Source organism: Schistocerca piceifrons, chromosome 3 (genome assembly GCF_021461385.2).
Source record: "Schistocerca piceifrons isolate TAMUIC-IGC-003096 chromosome 3, iqSchPice1.1, whole genome shotgun sequence".
NCBI lineage: Eukaryota > Metazoa > Arthropoda > Insecta > Orthoptera > Acrididae > Schistocerca > Schistocerca piceifrons.
This window is the reverse complement of record NC_060140.1, coordinates 343,049,634-343,068,523: the sequence shown is the minus strand read 5'-3', so window position 1 is coordinate 343,068,523 and position 18,890 is coordinate 343,049,634. Positions and strand designations below refer to the sequence as shown.

Genomic DNA, 18,890 nt, shown 5'->3' with positions numbered 1-18,890 from the left:
TATTTCTAGCATGTGTCCCCATAGGAAAAAATATAATTGTAGTTAAAATCTGCACCCTTGAAACTGGCAGTTCCACCCGCCTCTGTCCAAAGTGCTTTGCCTCCCTTGCAAGATTGCCCCATGAGAGGCACTTTCTTCTACATTCATTGTCGTTCTGCAAACAAGGTTATTATAAATGATTGAAGTGGCTTCATATATTCACTGTAGCTGCATTAATTGACATATTGTCACAAAACTCAACACGCTTATAGAAAACTCCAAAAATTTAGTACTGTTCAAGCTGCACTTCAGATTTATGCCATGAGAGCACAGCATTGAGCACTTAGTCAAGATGGTGGCAGGCACTGAGAAAGTGTATGTTGTGCTTGAAATACATTCACATCAATCTGTTGTTACACAGTCACTCCAGAACGAAGTTCAACAAAGATCCACCTGCTGTCAACTCCATTTGGCGATTGTATGCAGAGTTTAAAGCTTTAGGATGCCTCTACAATGGGAAATGAATGGCTCAGCCTCCAGTGACTGATGAAACAGATTGACCACATATTGGCAAGTTTCACACATAGCCCACAGAGGTCAATGAACAGAGCAAGCAGCGAGCTGAACATACCACACTTGAACTTCAGGAAAGTCTTAAGGAAACAACTGATCCTGAAATGTTGTTGTTGTTGTTGTTGTCTTCAGTCTGAAGACAGATTTGATGCAGCTCTCCATGTTACTCATCTGTGCAAGCCTCCTCATCTCCATATAACTAATTGAAACTTATATCCTTCTGAATCTGCTTACTGTATTCACCTCTTGGTCTCCCTCTACAATTTTCACCCTCCTTTATGTCTCAGACAGTGTCCTATCAACTGATCCTTTCTTCTAGTCAGGTTGTGCCACAAATTACATTCCTCCCCATTTCTATTCAGTGTCTCATTGTTAGTTATGTGATTTATCAAATCTTCAGCATTCTTCGGGTTGCACCACATTTCAAAACCTCTTGTTCTCTTCTTGTCAATTATTCACTTCCTTATATGGCTACACTCCATACAAATACTTTCGGAAAAGACTTCATAACATTAAATCTATATTTTATGTTAACAAATTTCACTTCTTCAGAAACACTTTTCGTGCCAGTCTACAACTTATTCTTTCTACTTAGGCCATCATCAGCTAAGCCCATTTTACGTAAGTAACTTTCTGCTTAAAAACAACTACTGCTTATAAATCAGCAACCAACCACGACACAAATGTGTCTATGACGTTGGTGATCGATAAATTGTGGTACATGTCGAGTTCTGCACATTTGCAGAGACAAGGAACTGTGGTGGTGTCTGATAACATCAGAAGGGAACTATGGCTGTGTCTGGTAACATCAGAAGTTATAACTTAGTCTCGTTGAGCTCACTTCTATTACAGAAATGAAATTTGTGCCTTTGTATCCTCTTAATCTTTGTTATGTTGTTTGCTTTGTTTTTGTGGCACACTGAAAAGTTACCCAAGGTTTTGGTATTTTTTCCTGCAAGTCTTCTCCTACAAGAGAGACGAAAGATATGAAAGCAAAAAGTATTTACATTTTACAGCAGAAAAAACCCACACTATGCATACAAAAGAACATAAATAGGTAAACATGTTTTAGTGAAAAGTATTTTAACAGTGAAAAAGTCAGAATTATTGGACGAGAAAAATAATTTTCATTGTTATTTGGTGCTCATCTAGAAAACAAGATGTAAAGGATAAAGCCAAATGGTGCTACCTACTGCATTCTATGTTATCTGATGTGTTTGCAAGTAAATATTTTCATGAGCAAATAAATATATATGTTCTGAAATCTTTTGGCGACACTTTTCTTATTCTTTTAGTTCTCAGGTGTGTGAACAATTTACCAAACGACCTTTGACAAGAACTTATGCTGTGAATTCTGCTTTAGTCATTAACAAACTCTAGTGTCATTGCTTGTTCTTACACTTTGTTGCTGTATTTTGATTTATCAGTGTAAAGGATAGTTGCTCATAACCTCACTTTCACCATTCCGATGCTAAACTGCACACCAGACAGCTCTCACAACACTGTCTATTTTGGTGCTGACGTAAACAGAAATGACCACTTGAAACAGACGAGACTCAGTACAGGACTAAAGTACCAGGGGCATTGCAGTAGACACCCTTGTCTCGAGTAGTCAATTGAAACAAGAAAGTCAGTTGTGTAAAACGGCCTTTATTTTGCTGCCCAAATACCAAAACTCATCTACTGCTTTAAATGTCTTGTTTCTTAATCTAATTTCTTTAGCATCACCTGATTTAATTTGTCTACATTCCATTACCCTTTTTTTGCTTTTGTTAATGCTCATTTCGTATCCTCCCATTCCGTTCAGCTGCTCACCTAGGTCCTTGCTATCTATGACAGAATTACATTGTCATTGGCAAACGTCAGAGTTTTTATTTCCTCTCCCTCTACTTTAATTCCTGCTCCAAATTTTTCTTCTGTTTCCTTTACTGCTTGCTCGGTGTACAGATTGAATAACACCACTGCCTCCCTTTTATGCCCTTCAACTCATATAACTGCTGTCTAGGTTCTGTACAAGTTGTAAATAACTTTTCACACGTTGAATTTAACGTTGATACTTTCAGAATATCAAAGGGAGTATTCCAGTCTATATTGTCAAAAGCTTTCTCTAAATCAGCAAATGCTATAAATGTAGGTTTGCCTTTCCTTAACGTATCTTCTAAGATAAATGTAGGATCTGCATGACTTTGCATGTTCCTGCCTTTCTCTGGAATCCAAACTGATCTACCTCAAAGTTGGCTTCTACCAGATTTTCCATTCTTCTGTAAAGAATTCATGTTAGTATTGTATGACCATGACATTGATCTGATAGTTTGGTAATATTCACATCTGTCACCACGTGCTTCCTTGAGAATTGGAGTTGTTATTTTGTTATTGAATTCTTAGCATATTTCTCCTGTCTCATTTATATTGCACACCAGATAGAAGAATTTTGTCATGGCTGGGTATCAGTAATTTTGATGGAATGTTGTCTACTTCTGGTACCTTGTTTTGACTTAGGTCTTTCAGTGATGTGTCACATTCTTCTCAGATTCGTATCTCCTATCTCATCTTCATCTACCTCCACTTCCATTTCTATATTACCATCTTCTAGTTCATCTCCATTGTATAGACCTTCTACATACTCCTTCCACCATACAGCTTTCCCTTCTTTGCTTAGGACTGGTTTTCTATCTGATATCTTGATGTCATACAACTGCTTCTCTTTTCTCCAAAGGCCTCTTCAGTTTTCCTGTAAGCGTTGTCAATCTGTCTTCTAATGAAGTATACTTCTAAATCCTTAAATTTGTCCTCTACCCCTTTCTGCTTAGCCATTTTGCACTTCCTGTCAGTCTCATTTTTTAGACATTTGTATTCCGTTTCGCCTGCTTCCTTTACTTGAGCTTTATATTTTCTCCTTCCATCAGTTAAATTCAATAGTGCATGTGTTATCCAAGGGTCTCTGCTAGGCCTTGTCTTTTTTACTTATTTTATCCTGTACTGCCTTCACTATTTCATCTCTCAGTGCTACCTATTCATCTTCTACAGTATTCCTTTCCTAAGTTTCAGTTAGTCATTGCCCAATGGTGCCTTTGAAACTGTGAACAACCTCTCATTCTTTCTTCTTAAGTAAGTCCCTTCTCCTTAATTTCCCACCTCGTTGTAAGTTCTTCAGTTTTATTCTACAGTTCATAAACAGTAAATTATGTTCGGAGTCTACATCTGCCCCTGGAAATATCGTACAGTATAAAATCTGGTTCCAAAATCTCTGTCTTACTATCATATAATCAGTCTGAAACCTTCCAGGTTCCCCAAACCTCTTTCACAATTCTTAAACCAAGTGTTAGTGATGATTAAATTGTGCTGTGTTAAAAATCTACCTGGCAGCTTCCTCTTCCATTCCTTTCCTCCAGTCCATATTCACATACAATTTTTCCTTCTCTTCCTTTTTCTAACTATCAAATTCCAGTCCCCCATCAGAATTAAATTTTTGTCTCCCTTCATATCTGAGTAATTTCTTTTACATCATTGTACATTTCTTCAATCTCTTCATCATCTGCAGATTTGTTGGCATATTAACTACCACCACTTGCAATTGCTAGAAGCCCTGACTCCCGACATCAAAGTCTCACACTTTAAATTTTTGGCACATTTGCAATAGCTTAAGACAAAGGATGGCTTTTGTGAGAAACTCATCCTCAATGAAGAGGCAACATTTTTTTTTTTGTGAACAGCACAGTGAAGAGGCACATTGTGCAAATCTGGAGGCAAATCCCCATGCTATCATGCAGAACATTTGAGATTAATCAAAGTTAATGTATTCCGTGCAATCTCATGGCTTAAAGTTTACAGACCCTTTTTCTTGTGCAAAAAGACCGTTGTAGAACACGTGTATCTGGACATGTTAGAAAATTGGCTCATGCCACAACTGGAGACTGACAATGTGGACTTCATCTATCAAAAGTATGATGCTCCACCTTACTTCCATCATGATATTCGTGAATTCTTAAACAGGAAATTGAGAAACTGATGTATCGGTTATGATGGGATATATATATATATATATATATATATATGTGGAAACATTCCACGTAGGAAAAATATATCTAAAAACAAAGATGATGTGACTTACCAAATGAAAGTGCTGTCAGGTCGACAGACACACAAACATACACACAAAATTCAAGCTTTCACAACAAACTGTTGCCTCATCAGGAAAGAGGGAAAGACGAAAGGATGTGGGTTTTAAGGGAGAGAGTAAGGAGTCATTCCATTCCCGGGAGCGGAAAGACTTACCTTAGGGGGAAAAAAAGGACCGGTATACATTCGCGCACACACACACATATCCATCCACACATATACATGTACAGACCAGGTCTGTATATGTGTGGATGGATATATGTGTGTGTGTGTGCGCGCGAATGTATACCCGTCCTTTTTTCCCCCTAAGGTAAGTCTTTCCGCTCCCGGGATTGGAATGACTCCTTACCCTCTCCCTTAAAACCCACATCCTTTCGTCTTTCCCTCTCATTCCCTCTTTCCTGATGAGGCAACAGTTTGTTGCGAAAGCTTGAATTTTGTGTGTATGTTTGTGTGTGTTTGTGTGTCTGTCGACCTGCCAGCACTTTCATTTGGTAAGTCACATCATCTTTGTTTTTAGAGATATATATATATATATCTGCGTGTGTGTGTGTGTGTGTGTGGGGGGGGGGGGGGGGGGGTTATACCAGAAATGCAAGCTCTTGTTAACAGTGCATACCTACAAAACCAATTGGGAAAGGGGGGGGGGGGGTGCACATATGGAGCACTTGTAATATGTCAAAAAAATTCAGTCAGGCTGCACACATGTGGAAGGCACTCAAGATTCAAGCACGAGTTGTGTGGGCGAGCCAGTCAGTCAGCACCCTTGTTGTGCAGTGGTTAATGCTAGTTGCATCTGTAAACTGTGTGTGGGCAACAAAAGCTCCTACTCGAAGCATAAAGTGACCTGCATGTTTCCAGTCAGCTACAAATCGTACAGGTATATTTGTCATCAGTTTAAGAATTGTAGTAATTTTTTGTTGGTGACTTTATTATTATAAAATGAAAATTTTTGGTCGCCCTGTTTAACATGGCTACAAAAAAGAAGCAGAGAAAAATGGAAGGTTAATGCCATGCATTTAAAGTTGAACGGACTGAAGGTTTATTCGAAAATTTAGTGGCCTTCTGACCTGTCTTATTTATTGTTAGGAATAAATGGCTCCTAACATTGAAAGTGTGTGGAAAGACACTTTGCAACTAAATGTGTCATTTAGTACAAAATATCCAATTGGTGAAGCAGTGAAGAAAGCAGTTGATGAACTTCAGATGAGACAAGAAAAATAAAGTTCTGTATTTAATTACTGCATGCAATACTTCAACAGTGTTTTAGTTAGTCAAGAGACTGCTAAGAGAGGGAAACCACATATAGACGGTGAATATATAAAAAGTTGGTTTACATGGGTGTGCTGAAGAGTAATGACTCCAAATTTTTTACATGAAAACTCTTTAAGCTCTTTAAATAAAACAAATGTTATTAATATTCTAAATATTTATTCTTCATGTCTGCATATTTGCAACCCTCTGCCAATAGAGGGCATCCTCCATATAGTCCTGACTTTGCTTGTCCAAGATTAATCGGTTTCCAGAACTTAGAGAACATGTTCGAGGACTTTACTTCAATAGTGACGAAGCAGTGCAAGCAGAGTGAGGTTGTGGCTCTAACAACAAAGTCAAACAAAGAGATAGAGGGGCTGGCCAGTACTTACCTCAGCTCAGTACAGCCGATAGATACACATAAAACAGAACTGAAAATTTACATTCCTAGCTTTCGTTATCACACTTACCAACTTCATCCTCACCCATAATTACTTCACTTTTGAAGGCCAGACCTACAAACAAATCAGGGGAACGGCCATGAGAACCAGGATGGCTCCCTCCTATGCCAACCTCTTCATGGGCCACATGGAGGAGGCTTTCCTGAAGACCCAACAGCTGCTTCCCCTGGCCTGGTATAGGTTTATAGATGACATCTTTGTGGTCTGGACTCATGGTGAAGAAACACTCCTTAATTTCCTTCATAACCTCAACTCCTTTTCGAATCTGAATTTCACCTGGTCCTTCTCCAAAACCCAAGCCACCTTCCTGGATGTTGACCTTCATCTTGTTGAAGCTCACATTCACACCTCTGTCCATATCAAACCCACAAACAAACAACAGTACCTTCACTTTGATAGCTGCCATCCTTTCCACATCAAACGCTCCCTTCCCTACAGCCTAGGTATTCATGGCAAACGTATCTGCTCCAGTGACGAATCCCTCAACAATTACATCAATAACCTGACCAGTGCTTTCCTCTCCCGCAACTATCCTGCAGACCTTGTCCACAAACAGATTTCCCGAGCAATACATTCCTCCCCATCCAACAACAATGTTTCTACCCCCAGACCACACAGAAGCATCCCCCTTGTCACCCAATATTATCCCGGCCTCGAAAACATCAACAAATTACTCCGCCAGGGATATGACTTTCTCAAGTCAACCCCTGAAATGAGATCATCCCTTGACAAAATTCTCCCCACACCACCCAGAGTTGCCTTTCGTCGCCCCCCTAACCTCCGTAACATCCTTGTTAAACCCTACAATATTCCCAGACTACCTTCTCTACCCAGCTTTTCCTACCCCTGTAACCGACCCCGCTGCAAAACCTGCCCCATGCATCCCCCCACAACCACCTACTCCAGCCCCGCTACTGGTAAAACATACACAATTCAAGGCAGGGCTACGTGTGAAACTACACATGTCATTTATCAACTGACATGCCTGCACTGCACAGCCCTTTACATCGGCATGACAACAACTAAACTGGCTGAGCGCATGAACGGACACAGACGAACTGTCCGCCTAGGAGATGCCCAATACCCAGTAGCGGAGCATGCCCTCCAGCATAATTCTAGGGACCTAGGAACCTGCTACACCATATGTGCCATTTGGCTTCTCCCGCCCAGCACCAGTCCCTCTGAACTGCGGAGATGGGAACTTGCACTCCAACACATCCTTTCATCCCGCCATCCCCCTGGACTGAACCTACGTTAAACAACCTCACTCCCATTCACTCTTCAGTCTCCTCCTCTTTCCCTTTCCTCTTTAGCCATTCACGCATCTTTTCATCCTACATAGTTGTGTTTATCTTTATACTATATACCTCTTTACTTCTGTATGCATCCTCTTTGGTTTGAAGCTGGCACAGTACTTACAGTAGAATATCTTTGGCTTCCCTCTGACAACCATGCCTCCATCCTTGCTACCCTCCCTGTTTACCTTTCCCTGTTGCTTCATAACCTGGGTTGTGAGTAACTGAATCCACTTTCCCTTCTTCCCTTTTTTTCCCCTCTCTCCTCCCTGATGAAGGAACAAAGTTCCGAAAGCTAGGAATGTAAATTTTCAGTTCTGTTTTATGTGTATCTATCGGCTGTACTGAGCTGAGGTAAGTACTGGCCAGCCCCTCTATCTCTTTGTTAGTATTTGTTTCACATCTTATATGAGATTTTCCATTAATCATTAACAACAAAGTCAAACACTCTACAGTGATGGTATCAACAAACTTGTCTGTTGTTGGGAGAAATGTATCTATAGCCAGGGTGATAATGTTGAGAAATTAATGTGTGGACATGAAGGATAAAGATGTAGAATGTTAAAAAAAGTTTGTTATATTTAAAGAGCTTTAACATAAATAATTCAGAGGCATTACTTTCCAGTGCACCCTCTAAGTGCATCTGAATAGCTGTTTCGGAATTTAATAACAAAGCAGATATTCTAAAAAATGAAAGATTTACCAGTTCCTGCTACAACAGTGAAAGATAAAACAGTCAAAATGTCTTCCAATGTAGCCAACCAGTAAATTGAAGATCTTAAATGGGTTTCAGCTTCATCACTAGCAGTTGAAGCATCTTGTGACAAAATGATACAGTGCAAAGGTTTACCTTTTTGTATGATTCATTTCATCTACAAGTCACAAAGAAGAACTTTTAGGATTATTGCCACTCAACAGACAAAGAGCTCTACGTAATGGTGTACATTGGTTATCAAGAGTAAATGCTTTGGAACGTTTTATATTCTTATTAACAGAAATTAAAGCATTTCTCCTTGAGAGGGTGTTCACTGTCCAGAACTAACAGATAGTCAGTGGATCCAAAAATTTTATTGTGGTGGGTGTTACATCAATCCAAAGCCACCTTAAATGTAAGCTTCAGAGGAAAGTAAACAGTTTTTTCAAAGTTACAAGAGGGAAACAAATTCTCTTTTTTCTCTCAAGCTCTTGAAAGAGAAACTTTTATTCACTTTGCAAACTTACTGAAACATCGGCAAGAAAATAATTCTGAAATTGACATTTGTTATTTCAAAACTCCACTTATATTTAAAAGGATAGTTTTCTTAACAGGTTCCAGGAATTCAGAAACAGCAAAATGTTGTTAGTGTTTGTTAAAAAAATTTCTTAATGCTTCTGTAATGGAATTAAATTTTTCTTCCTTTAATACACACACTGATACTTCAAATGTAATTGCTGAATTTGGGGGGGGGGGACAAGGAATTGCAGATCTCAACAGTTCAATGTCTTTGTGCTAATATAGAAATATTGGAGAAAAACAAAAATGAGCTTAGTTCACAGCATAAGTGGCCAGCTTTGAAAGACCTGGAAAAGAAAGGTGTGTTGGTTTTTAACATCTGAAATAGTAGTCCTGAGTCACGTAATCAGCAGAAAAAACTAATGTTTGCTATGCTACATATTCATGTGAACAGTCATTTACAACCATAAATCTTTTTGTGGGTATACTGAGAATTTGTCATACTGATGAGAATGTGGAAATGTGCTTGATATTAAAAACAACATACAGTCTTGACTTACCCAAGCCTCCCAGAGAGATGTAACCAGGCCATTGTTCACATTAGTGTTTGTCGGTAATTTTCATGAACTAATTTTACGAATACTATATTTATTAAGTATGGTATCAAGTTTTATTCAACAGTCCTATAGTGTAGCCGAGGCTTATAAGTATACTAGAAGTTTATTAAGTTAATTTTAGGGAGCTTTGAGGAGTGAGATGATGTAGTGTTGAGATTGTTTGGACATGCAGAGTGGATGAACAACCAGTCATAGAGATGAAACAAGTAAACAAGACCAGTTTGGGTAGGGGAGTTAGTAGGTGTTGACCTCTTTGAAGTACCTCAATCAAATTGAAGACATTTCTGCCAAAGGCCAGCTTAGAAGTTTCCTAATTAAGTTAATAACAGTGTACCTGTGTATATAGTGTAAGTTTAAAAAATGTGGCTCTCAAAATAAAGTTCAGTCATTGTACTGCTGATATTTGACTCTCTTGACTAATGAGTTTGCTGACCACTGTACTAGGCCACATGATTAGTGTTGCTCAGACATCTGTTTATTTTGATACACCTTCAAGTGATACTGCCAACATGGAAGGGCAATGATGTGAATAGTGACGAGAAGGTCCACTACACAGTAATCCTGGGAATGATATTAGATGGAATGAGACTGAGGAAGCTGCCCCCCTATGTGATTCTTACTAGGAAAATCATACAAAAGGGGAAACTGCCTGCAGGTTTACCTCCATCGTCAAGAAAAGTGTGGATTACAAATGACGTAGTGCTAAATTAGTGCAAGGTTGTTTGGAACAGAGTACCAGACAAAAGACAAATCTTGGCACTGGATACTTTCAGGGGACACCTATCCAGGAAGATAAGGATCTGATATCAAAAAGCAATGCAGAATGTGTATGTGATAGACCTTTTAAGTCTCACCTCTGACAACTTTATAATTAGTTGTTTCTTCGTGGGGATTGTGTGTCACTCGGGCAGTCAAGTTATAGAAACCCTCAATATCTGTGCTATACCAGTGGCTCCTTAATTTATGGAACAGAATCTCAAGTGAATCTATAATGAAAGGATACAAGAAGTGTGCTGCAAATCCATTGTATTGATTGATTCAGATGACTTTTATTTGATCATTTCATTCTAAATTTGCTTTTGACGCATTTCTTGAGATATTTCATAGTTTTGGCTGTTACCAGTAATTTATCAACAATAGGGAAAATAATATGTGAGCATAAAATGTGTTCCATAATTTTACAACAGAGCGCCATCAGGTACATAGGTCCATTGTTATGCACATCTGTTTGATGACCCATCTCAAAAACAGAAATTATCTCTGTCTTTTTCCAATCTCTTGCAATGCTTTGTTGCTCCAGTGACATTCAGTAAACTATTCAAGACACGGAGCAAGTTCATTTGTATTTTCCATCTAAAATTGTGCAGGAGTCAGATCCTACCACCTTTCCTTGGTTGAGTGATATTAAGTGATTTTCTGTTACACTGTCATATGTGACAATATATGTCGATTTCAATTAAACAGAAGCACACAATTTATTTGAAATATACTCTTTTATTTGCAAATGTCTTGATCACATTTGGCAGATATATCACAGTTAACAGATACTGACTCTGATGAGTTATCGTCATAACTAAAAATCCAAATACAAAGGCATCATGATGCACTTATTCTGGTTGCCCCAAATTTTAAATTGCCTGAATGATTGCTTGATGACACCTAGATATGTTATTTCTGTTGCAAGATACTGGATTTTTAGTTATAATGACGACTTATTACAGTCAATACCAGTTAACAAATTTATCCACCAAATACGACCAAGACGTTTGTGAGTAAAAGATATGTCAATTTGGTGTTTGAGTAGTAATCAAAGAAGAACTTGTGATAAGATCTTCCTCAGTGTATAATTTTAGAAGACCAAAATCAGTACTGTCATCATAGTCACTGATTGACTGTGTCTACAAATTTTAACTATTTACTGACTGTACAGAAGACCAAATAATCTGATGTTTTTTGTCAGATGGTTCATAAAATTTACTTTAAGCTGAGAGGATGAACTGGTCCGATCATTCACTTTGGCAGAATAGTGACATCGTGGAGCCCTGTTGATGTGATGTCCGAATAACGCTACAGTTGAGGGCAGCAGCTCGAAACCTGTTGTTCTTCACAAGGTTGTCTCTAGTTGCTGATGGGCAGTGGCTGATTCTCCCCTGCATAAATGTCATTTCCATGTCTTCTGTTACTGACAACTATACAATAACACAGGGAACAAACTGTAGTTGAGTTGGCATTAAGTTGATCCTCAACAGTTGTGCGGCTGCTTCATGGGCCAACCTCAACCAGTAATGTAATGCAATTTTATAAATATCTCTATGTTGTAGATTCAGCATTGTCACATCTCTGCAGATGGCTACTGTTTTCACTTGCAGCCATTAGTGCTTCACAGTTGAAAGCAGGCAACGGTTCTGCAAGGTGTCAGGGACCTTCTTGTGCTGCCTGTACTGTACACAACTGTGACACTATAAACATTGTAAAATTTCACTATTAAAAGTATGAACTACAAAGAACAAGAATAAAAATTAGTCCTGGTGCCTTTTGGTCAGTGCTAACACTCTTTTACAAAAGCAGAAACCCAAGCTACAACACAAACTGCATACAGGCAGACAAGCGACCACTTTGTTTTTTATTGCCTTTACCTGCTTTGAACAGCCAGTTCACCTTCATATGGCTGCATTATGTTTATTAAATGTATCACTTAGCATCTGTCGCATTTTTATAGAGCTGGTACTCTACAGCATTAATTTCTACCCTCTACATGGCAGACATTAACAGAGAAGCTTTAGAATATGTTTTGTCAAGTATTTTGGTTTCTGGAAAGTGATGTCATTGACTAAAATATTTGTTTTAGGAGAGCATAAACCTACTCAGATCCTTTATGGTAGAGTTTAAAAAGAGAGGGTGGATCCATAAGGCTGACACTTTAAGTGAGCCAAGTTAAGACAGTGAATTTTCTACAGAATATGCATTGTGACATTTAATGAGGAATTAAACTCTTTAAATCTGAAAATAATAAGCCCTGCCTGATTGAAACAGTTAATTTTTTTCTCTTTTTCTTTGGGCAGGGGGAGGGATTAAAAATCTGTCCTACAGGCAACATAAATAATGTGGAAATGATTCCAAAACATATATTGTGAAGTTGTGTGCTTGTAATTGTAAGTAATTTTATAACTGCTGTGCATGGTTGCAGGGATATGTTGATGAAGATGTTAGTGAGAGTAGCGTCCGTCTTTTCAGAGATGGTTCGGCATCTCGGATGTTCAGTACAGAGTGTCAAACCAACAACTTTCAGTCACCTAAATATACAGATTGTTATCTTATTGGGCACCAGTTTCGATGATATATTTCAGGCCCTCTGACTGACGTGTAGGAAGATTCCCACCTCGCTTCCTGTCAAAATAGGGGCCAGCATTCAAAGATTGGTTGTCTGTAGATTTTTGAGAAAGCGATCACTTCATCAGGTGATGTCTTCTGAAGTGATCACTGTCTCAAAAATGTACAGATACCAGTCTTGCTGTCCCCTATTTTGACTGGAACCGAGGTTGAAATGTTCCTAGATGTCGGTCAGGGGCCCTGAAGTAGAGCGGGGCCTGGTATCCCGTGAGGATGCTGGAAAGCATTGCTACAGTCAACTGGGAGACAAACCTTAAGGTGTTCAAATATAGATCAGCTGATGGAACAAAAACCATACGTAATTGATTGTCTGAATGAAGGAAGCCTTTCCCGCCAACAGCACATGGAGGGGGGGGGGGGTGTTTGCAACAGAAATAACATAATAGAGGTTTGTAGTGGAAATAAAACTTGCAGGATTATTCAGAGACTGTTCGCATAAGAAGACAACAAATAATATTTCAAACAACAATGTTGTTAAACAAATTGACAAGAATGGGAACAGTAAATGTGGTGAGATGTAGGTTGTGGACCTCTTTAAATTGTTGGCAGTACTATACAAGTGTGTTACTAAAATCCATAATAACTACACTGGGGGGGGGGGGGGAGAGAGATTACACTATATTTGTGCAAATTACTTCAGAATTACTGAAGTGAGTTGAAGAAACATTTCGTGTAAGTGACTCTTATTATCTGAGGTGTACCGTAGTGATAATGCACTGGACTCATATTCAGGAGGAATGTAGTGCAAATCCCCCATCCGGTCAACCAGATTTTGATTTTACAAGATTTCCCTAAATTGCTAGAGGCAAATGCTGAGAAGGTTCATTTGAAAGGGTGCAAAATGTATCCTCCCTCAGTCCAAGTTTGCTCTAATGACCTTATCATTAGTGGGACGTCAGACCCATCTTCTTCCTTCCATTTTATCTGCATCACCGTAACTGGATCCACGTACCTGTACCCCTTTAAACTGTGAGTAAGATTGTTTTAATTGCTTCAAATTCAGAACAATTTAATAAAAGAATGGAGAAGCAAAAATATAAGAATTATTATAATAGGCCTGAAAGTTAACTCCAAAAAAACAAAAATTAACTATTGTCAATATGCTGACAGTAAATCAGAAAAGATTAGTTATAACTTGAACCAGCTGATGAGCTTATGTTCTTAGGGCAACTGCAAATGATTAGCAGATTGGCTCAGAAACAGAAATAGGGGAATTAAAAAATGTCTGGAAGTTCATTGGGAAAAGTTTATGATCTGTTCATTAGGAAATTCACAATTTGCCAACAACATAAAATATATCTAATGCGTGTGTACTGCCAGGTCAAACTATGACTAAGACATGAATCTTAAATAGTAAGGAAAAAACATTTAGAAATGCTTAATGAACAGTTGAAGAAAGCATGTCAGAAATAACCGAAGTTGATAGTGATTTCAGAAGGAGATGGTCCAGGTGCTTAGTAAAGGTAATTGGCTAAAGAAGAAATAAATAAACTCTCTGTTGGACTCATTACCGTAAGAGATGGCAATGACAATGTCCTAGTGGTAGATGGTTGGATGTTAATGAGGATAAATGTGTGGGCATGTGTAAAGCTGAAACTCACAGTATCTCATGAGCTCTGTAAATGCTCCGTATCCAACCAGCTAATGAAAAAATTGCCTGCTGATGAGATGTAAAAGCAATTGTGAGGTTACAAATTCCAGTTTTGCAGACATGGTGTGTCCATTGAAGTTTACAACGAGGAATCCATGTTCAAAATCCAAAAGTCTGTGGAGCTACTAGGACAGACTTTGTGGAAACTCCATCAGGAAAACACTGACACACCTCTCTCCAGACGTTTGGATTGTCAAACATTAAGGTGAAGGTGGTGGTACAACTTCTTTGTGAAGCTTCCTGGTGGATGAAAACTATTTACTGGGCCATGACTCGAACTCAAGACCTTCGTCTTTTGTGGACAAGTGCTTTACCAACTGAAATACACATGCACGAGTCACGAACCATCCGCACAGCTTTACTTGTGCCAAACCTCATCTCTTACCTTCCAAACTTCGCAGAACATCTCCTGCAAAACTTGTAATACCAGCACTCCTGGAATGCTAGTCTTCTGTGAAGGTTAGAAGGTAGGAGATGAGGTACTGGTGGAAGTAGAACTGAGAGGATGGGTTGTGAGTCATGCTTGGGTAGCTCAGTCAGTAAAGTACTGCCCCATGGAAGGAAAAGGTCCTGAGTTCGACTCTCAGTCTGGCACGCAGTTTTGATATGCCAGGAAGTTTCAGATCAGTGCCACTGTGATGCAGAGTGAAAATCTCGCTCTGGAAACTTCTTTGTGGTCAGGAACTACCTATACATCTTATGCAAATAACAGTATAAAACTAATGAATTTTCAAGCAAAGAGGATTTTAGAGTACAAAGAAGATTAAACAGTTGTTTTTGAAGGATAAAGAAGTACAAAGCATGTGGCACATGTTGTTTTAAAGACTGTAAAGTTGAAACTTTTTGATAGTATTCCTTGCTCAGCATGAGGGCAGGGACATTGTAGCCTACTTTAACAAATTGACTGGGAAGATACTTGCTCTCAATATCGCCACTTCACTGTTACAGATGGAAGTTAGACATAATTTGACTCTGCACTCATGTGACAACCAGTTTGTTACTGTGTAGTAATGTATGCTGAAGAAAACCCTGTTTATTTTTACTTTCAAAAGTATTATGCTTTCAGAACCACTACCTGGAAAAACTTTTGCCTCTATTCAGAAGAGCAACAGAAGAAGAACTCTCTTTGTACCCAGGAAACTGGAGGTATGGAACCTTTTACACAACACTTGTGACGGAGTGTCGAAAGTTCTTGCCTTGGGGAATGCACAGGTAATTTCTGTAGATATTGTGTGTTATATCTTTAGTTGTGTAATACTGTGGTTAAGTCAACTGCAAGATCTTTTCCTTTTTTGCTTGTGTCTGTGTATGTGCAGATGGATGTGTGTGTGTGTGTGTGTGTGTGTGTGTGTGTGTGTGTGTGTGTGTGTGCGCGAGTGTATACCTGTCCTTTTTTGCCCCTAAGGTAAGTCTTCCCACTCCCGGGATTGGAATGACTCCTTACCCTCTCCCTTAAAACCCACATCCTTTTGTCTTTCCCTCTCCTTCCCTCTTTCCTGATGAAGCAACCGTTTGTTGCGAAAGCTTGAATTTTGTGTGTTTGTGTGTCTATCGACCTGCCAGCATCTTTGTTTTTATATATATTTGGCCATCCAAGGTACACAGGCCAGTGATAGCAGTTTCCTGTTAACTACCAGGAGTGTATGTGCAGCTTACTTAACCTCCCCCCACTGCTCACCCTCCCCCCACTGCTCACCTTCCTCCCACTGCTCACCCTCCTCCCACTGCTCACCCTCCTCCCACTGCTCACCCTCCTCCCACTGCTCACCCTCCTCCCACTGCTCACCCTCCTCCCACTGCTCACCCTCCTCCCACTGCTCACCCTCCTCCCACTGCTCACCCTCCTCCCACTGCTCACCCTCCTCCCACTGCTCACCCTCCTCCCACTGCTCACCCTCCTCCCACTGCTCACCCTCCTCCCACTGCTCACCCTCCTCCCACTGCTCACCCTCCTCCCACTGCTCACTCCCTCCCACTGCTCACCCTCCTCCCACTGCTCACCCCTCCTCCTACTGCTCACCCCTCCTCCCACTGCTCACCCTCCTCCCACTGCTCACCCTCCTCCCACTGCTCACCCTCCCACCCACTGCTCACCCTCCCACCCACTGCTCACCCTCCCACCCACTGCTCACCCTCCCACCCACTGCTCACCCTCCCACCCACTGCTCACCCTCCCACCCACTGCTCACCCCTCCCACCCACTGCTCCCCTCCCACCCACTGCGCCCCTCCCACCCACTGCGCCCCTCCCCCTCACTGCTGCTCCTCCCCCCACTGCCGACGCTCCCCCCCACTGCTGCTCCTCCCCCCCACTGCGACGCCACCCCCCACTGCGACGCCACCCCCCCACTGCGACGCCACCCCCCCACTGCGACGCCACCCCCCACTGCGACGCCACCCCCCCCCACCCACTGCGACGCCACCCCCCCCCCCCACCCACTGCGACGCCAACCCCCCACCCCCCCCTCGACGCCACCCCCCCTGTGACGCCACCCCCCCTGTGACGCCACCCCCCCTGTGACGCCACCCCCCCTGTGACGCCACCCCCCCTGTGACGCCACCCCCCTGTGACGCCACCCCCCCTGTGACGCCACCCCCCCCTGTGACGCCACCCCCCCCCTGTGACGCCACCCCCCCTCCCCTGCGACGCCACCCCCCCCTGCGACGCCACCCCCCCCCCCCTTGCGGCGCCCCCCGCCCACTGTGGCGCCCCCGCCCCCGCCCACTGCGACGCCCCCCCCACCCCCCGCCCACTGCGACCACCCCCCACTGCGACCCCCCCCCAGTGCGACGCCCCCCCCCCCCCCACTGCGACGCCTACGCCCCCCCCCCCACCGCGATGCCTACGCCCCCCCCACCGGGACGCCTACGCCCCCCACTGTGACGCCACCCCCCCCCACTGCGACGCCCACCCCCCTCACACTCCGACGCCACCCCCCCCCCCCACCCACTCCGACGCCACCCCCCCCCACTCACTGCCACGCCTACACCCCCACTGCGACGCCACCCCCCACTGCGACGCCGCCACCACCCACTGTGACACACCCCCACTGCGCCGCCAACCCCCCCCCCCGCACACTGCGACGCCTCCCCCCCACTGCAACGCCTGCCCCGCCCCCACTGTGACGCCTCCCCTCCCCCCAACTGCAATGAAACCCCCCCTCCTCGCTGCGACACCTACCCCCCCCCCCCCACTGCGACACCTCCCCCCCCCCCCCCACTGCCACTCCTCCCCCCACCGTGCCCCCTCCCCTCCCACCGCAAAACGTCCCCACCTCAAACTGTACAAGGATTTTCACAAATTTCGGCCTTTATGTGATAGTCCCCTGTAGGGTTTGACCTCCATTCTTCAAAATTTTCCCCAAGAGCGAGTCAATTGGGGAATGGTGCCTTATTGGTGCATCGTGTTCACCGTGCATTGAGATCATTAGCCCACTTTCTCATAATCACATTTCAGTCTCGCTCCCCCCCTGCGAGTTCGGGGGTTAGAATAGGCCCGCGGTATTCCTGCCTGTCGTAAGAGGCGACTAAAAGGAGTCTCAAACGTTTCGGCCTTATGTGATTGTCCCCTCTCGGGTTTGACCTCCATCTATCTAAATTATTCCGAAGAGCGAGCCAATTGGGGAAGGGCACCTTACATGGTGCACTGTATCCTTCGTGCAATTAGACCTATAGCCGTCTTTCTCGTCGTTGCAATGGTGTCCCGCTCGTTTTCGATCTCTTGGGCGATTACCACGCTGCACTCTGCAGTGTTTCTTTTCACTGTGACGACGACCTTGGCCATTTTTGCACCTAAGATCCAGCACGGTAGCCAGTCCGTTGTGGTGGGGTCGCCATGTACCCTCTTGGTTGTAGCCCCCTGACAATACAGGGATCGCTCTACTGATGCCTGCGCCGTTCACTCCCCACGTATGCCAAGGAGTAGATGCCCATCTCCCTGGGGCATCAGGACTCCCGGCAATGTCCATCCTGCCAGGTGGCCTTTGCTGTGGCTGGGTGGTGCCCGTGGGGAGGGCCCTTGGTCGGAGTAGGTGGCATCAGGGCGGATGACCCGCAATGAAGCGTGGTACATCATCTGTCGCTGGCGGCCAGCCATCAGCAGTCTCTAAGCGTTCGAGAGCCCATTTTAAAGGTAACGTTCATGACCCCAAATCGTTCCCCTCCCTCGCCACACCATGGGAGGAACGACAGGCATTGCGTGACACTGAGACGTATTCGCCCAGATATCTTGTCTGTACCAGAGCTGATGGGGAATCTTTTCTATCCGTGAAGCCTCAGTTCTTTGTAGAGCATTTAGAGGACAAGTTCGGTGAGGTGGAGGGCTTGTCCAAGATGCGGT

At 42.7% G+C, this 18,890-nt stretch overlaps 1 protein-coding gene across 5 annotated transcripts in view; it reads left to right on the top strand.

Moving 5' to 3' along the window:
- Positions 1 to 18,890, top strand: part of LOC124787714 (D-aspartate oxidase) — a 259,599-nt gene that overhangs the window by 197,800 nt on the left and 42,909 nt on the right. For all 5 annotated transcript variants that reach the window (XM_047254556.1, XM_047254559.1, XM_047254557.1 and 2 more), the window contains exon 4: positions 15,619 to 15,764. In XM_047254556.1, coding sequence (XP_047110512.1) covers positions 15,619 to 15,764 — 146 coding nt within the window. The remainder of the gene's footprint in view (positions 1 to 15,618; positions 15,765 to 18,890) is intronic.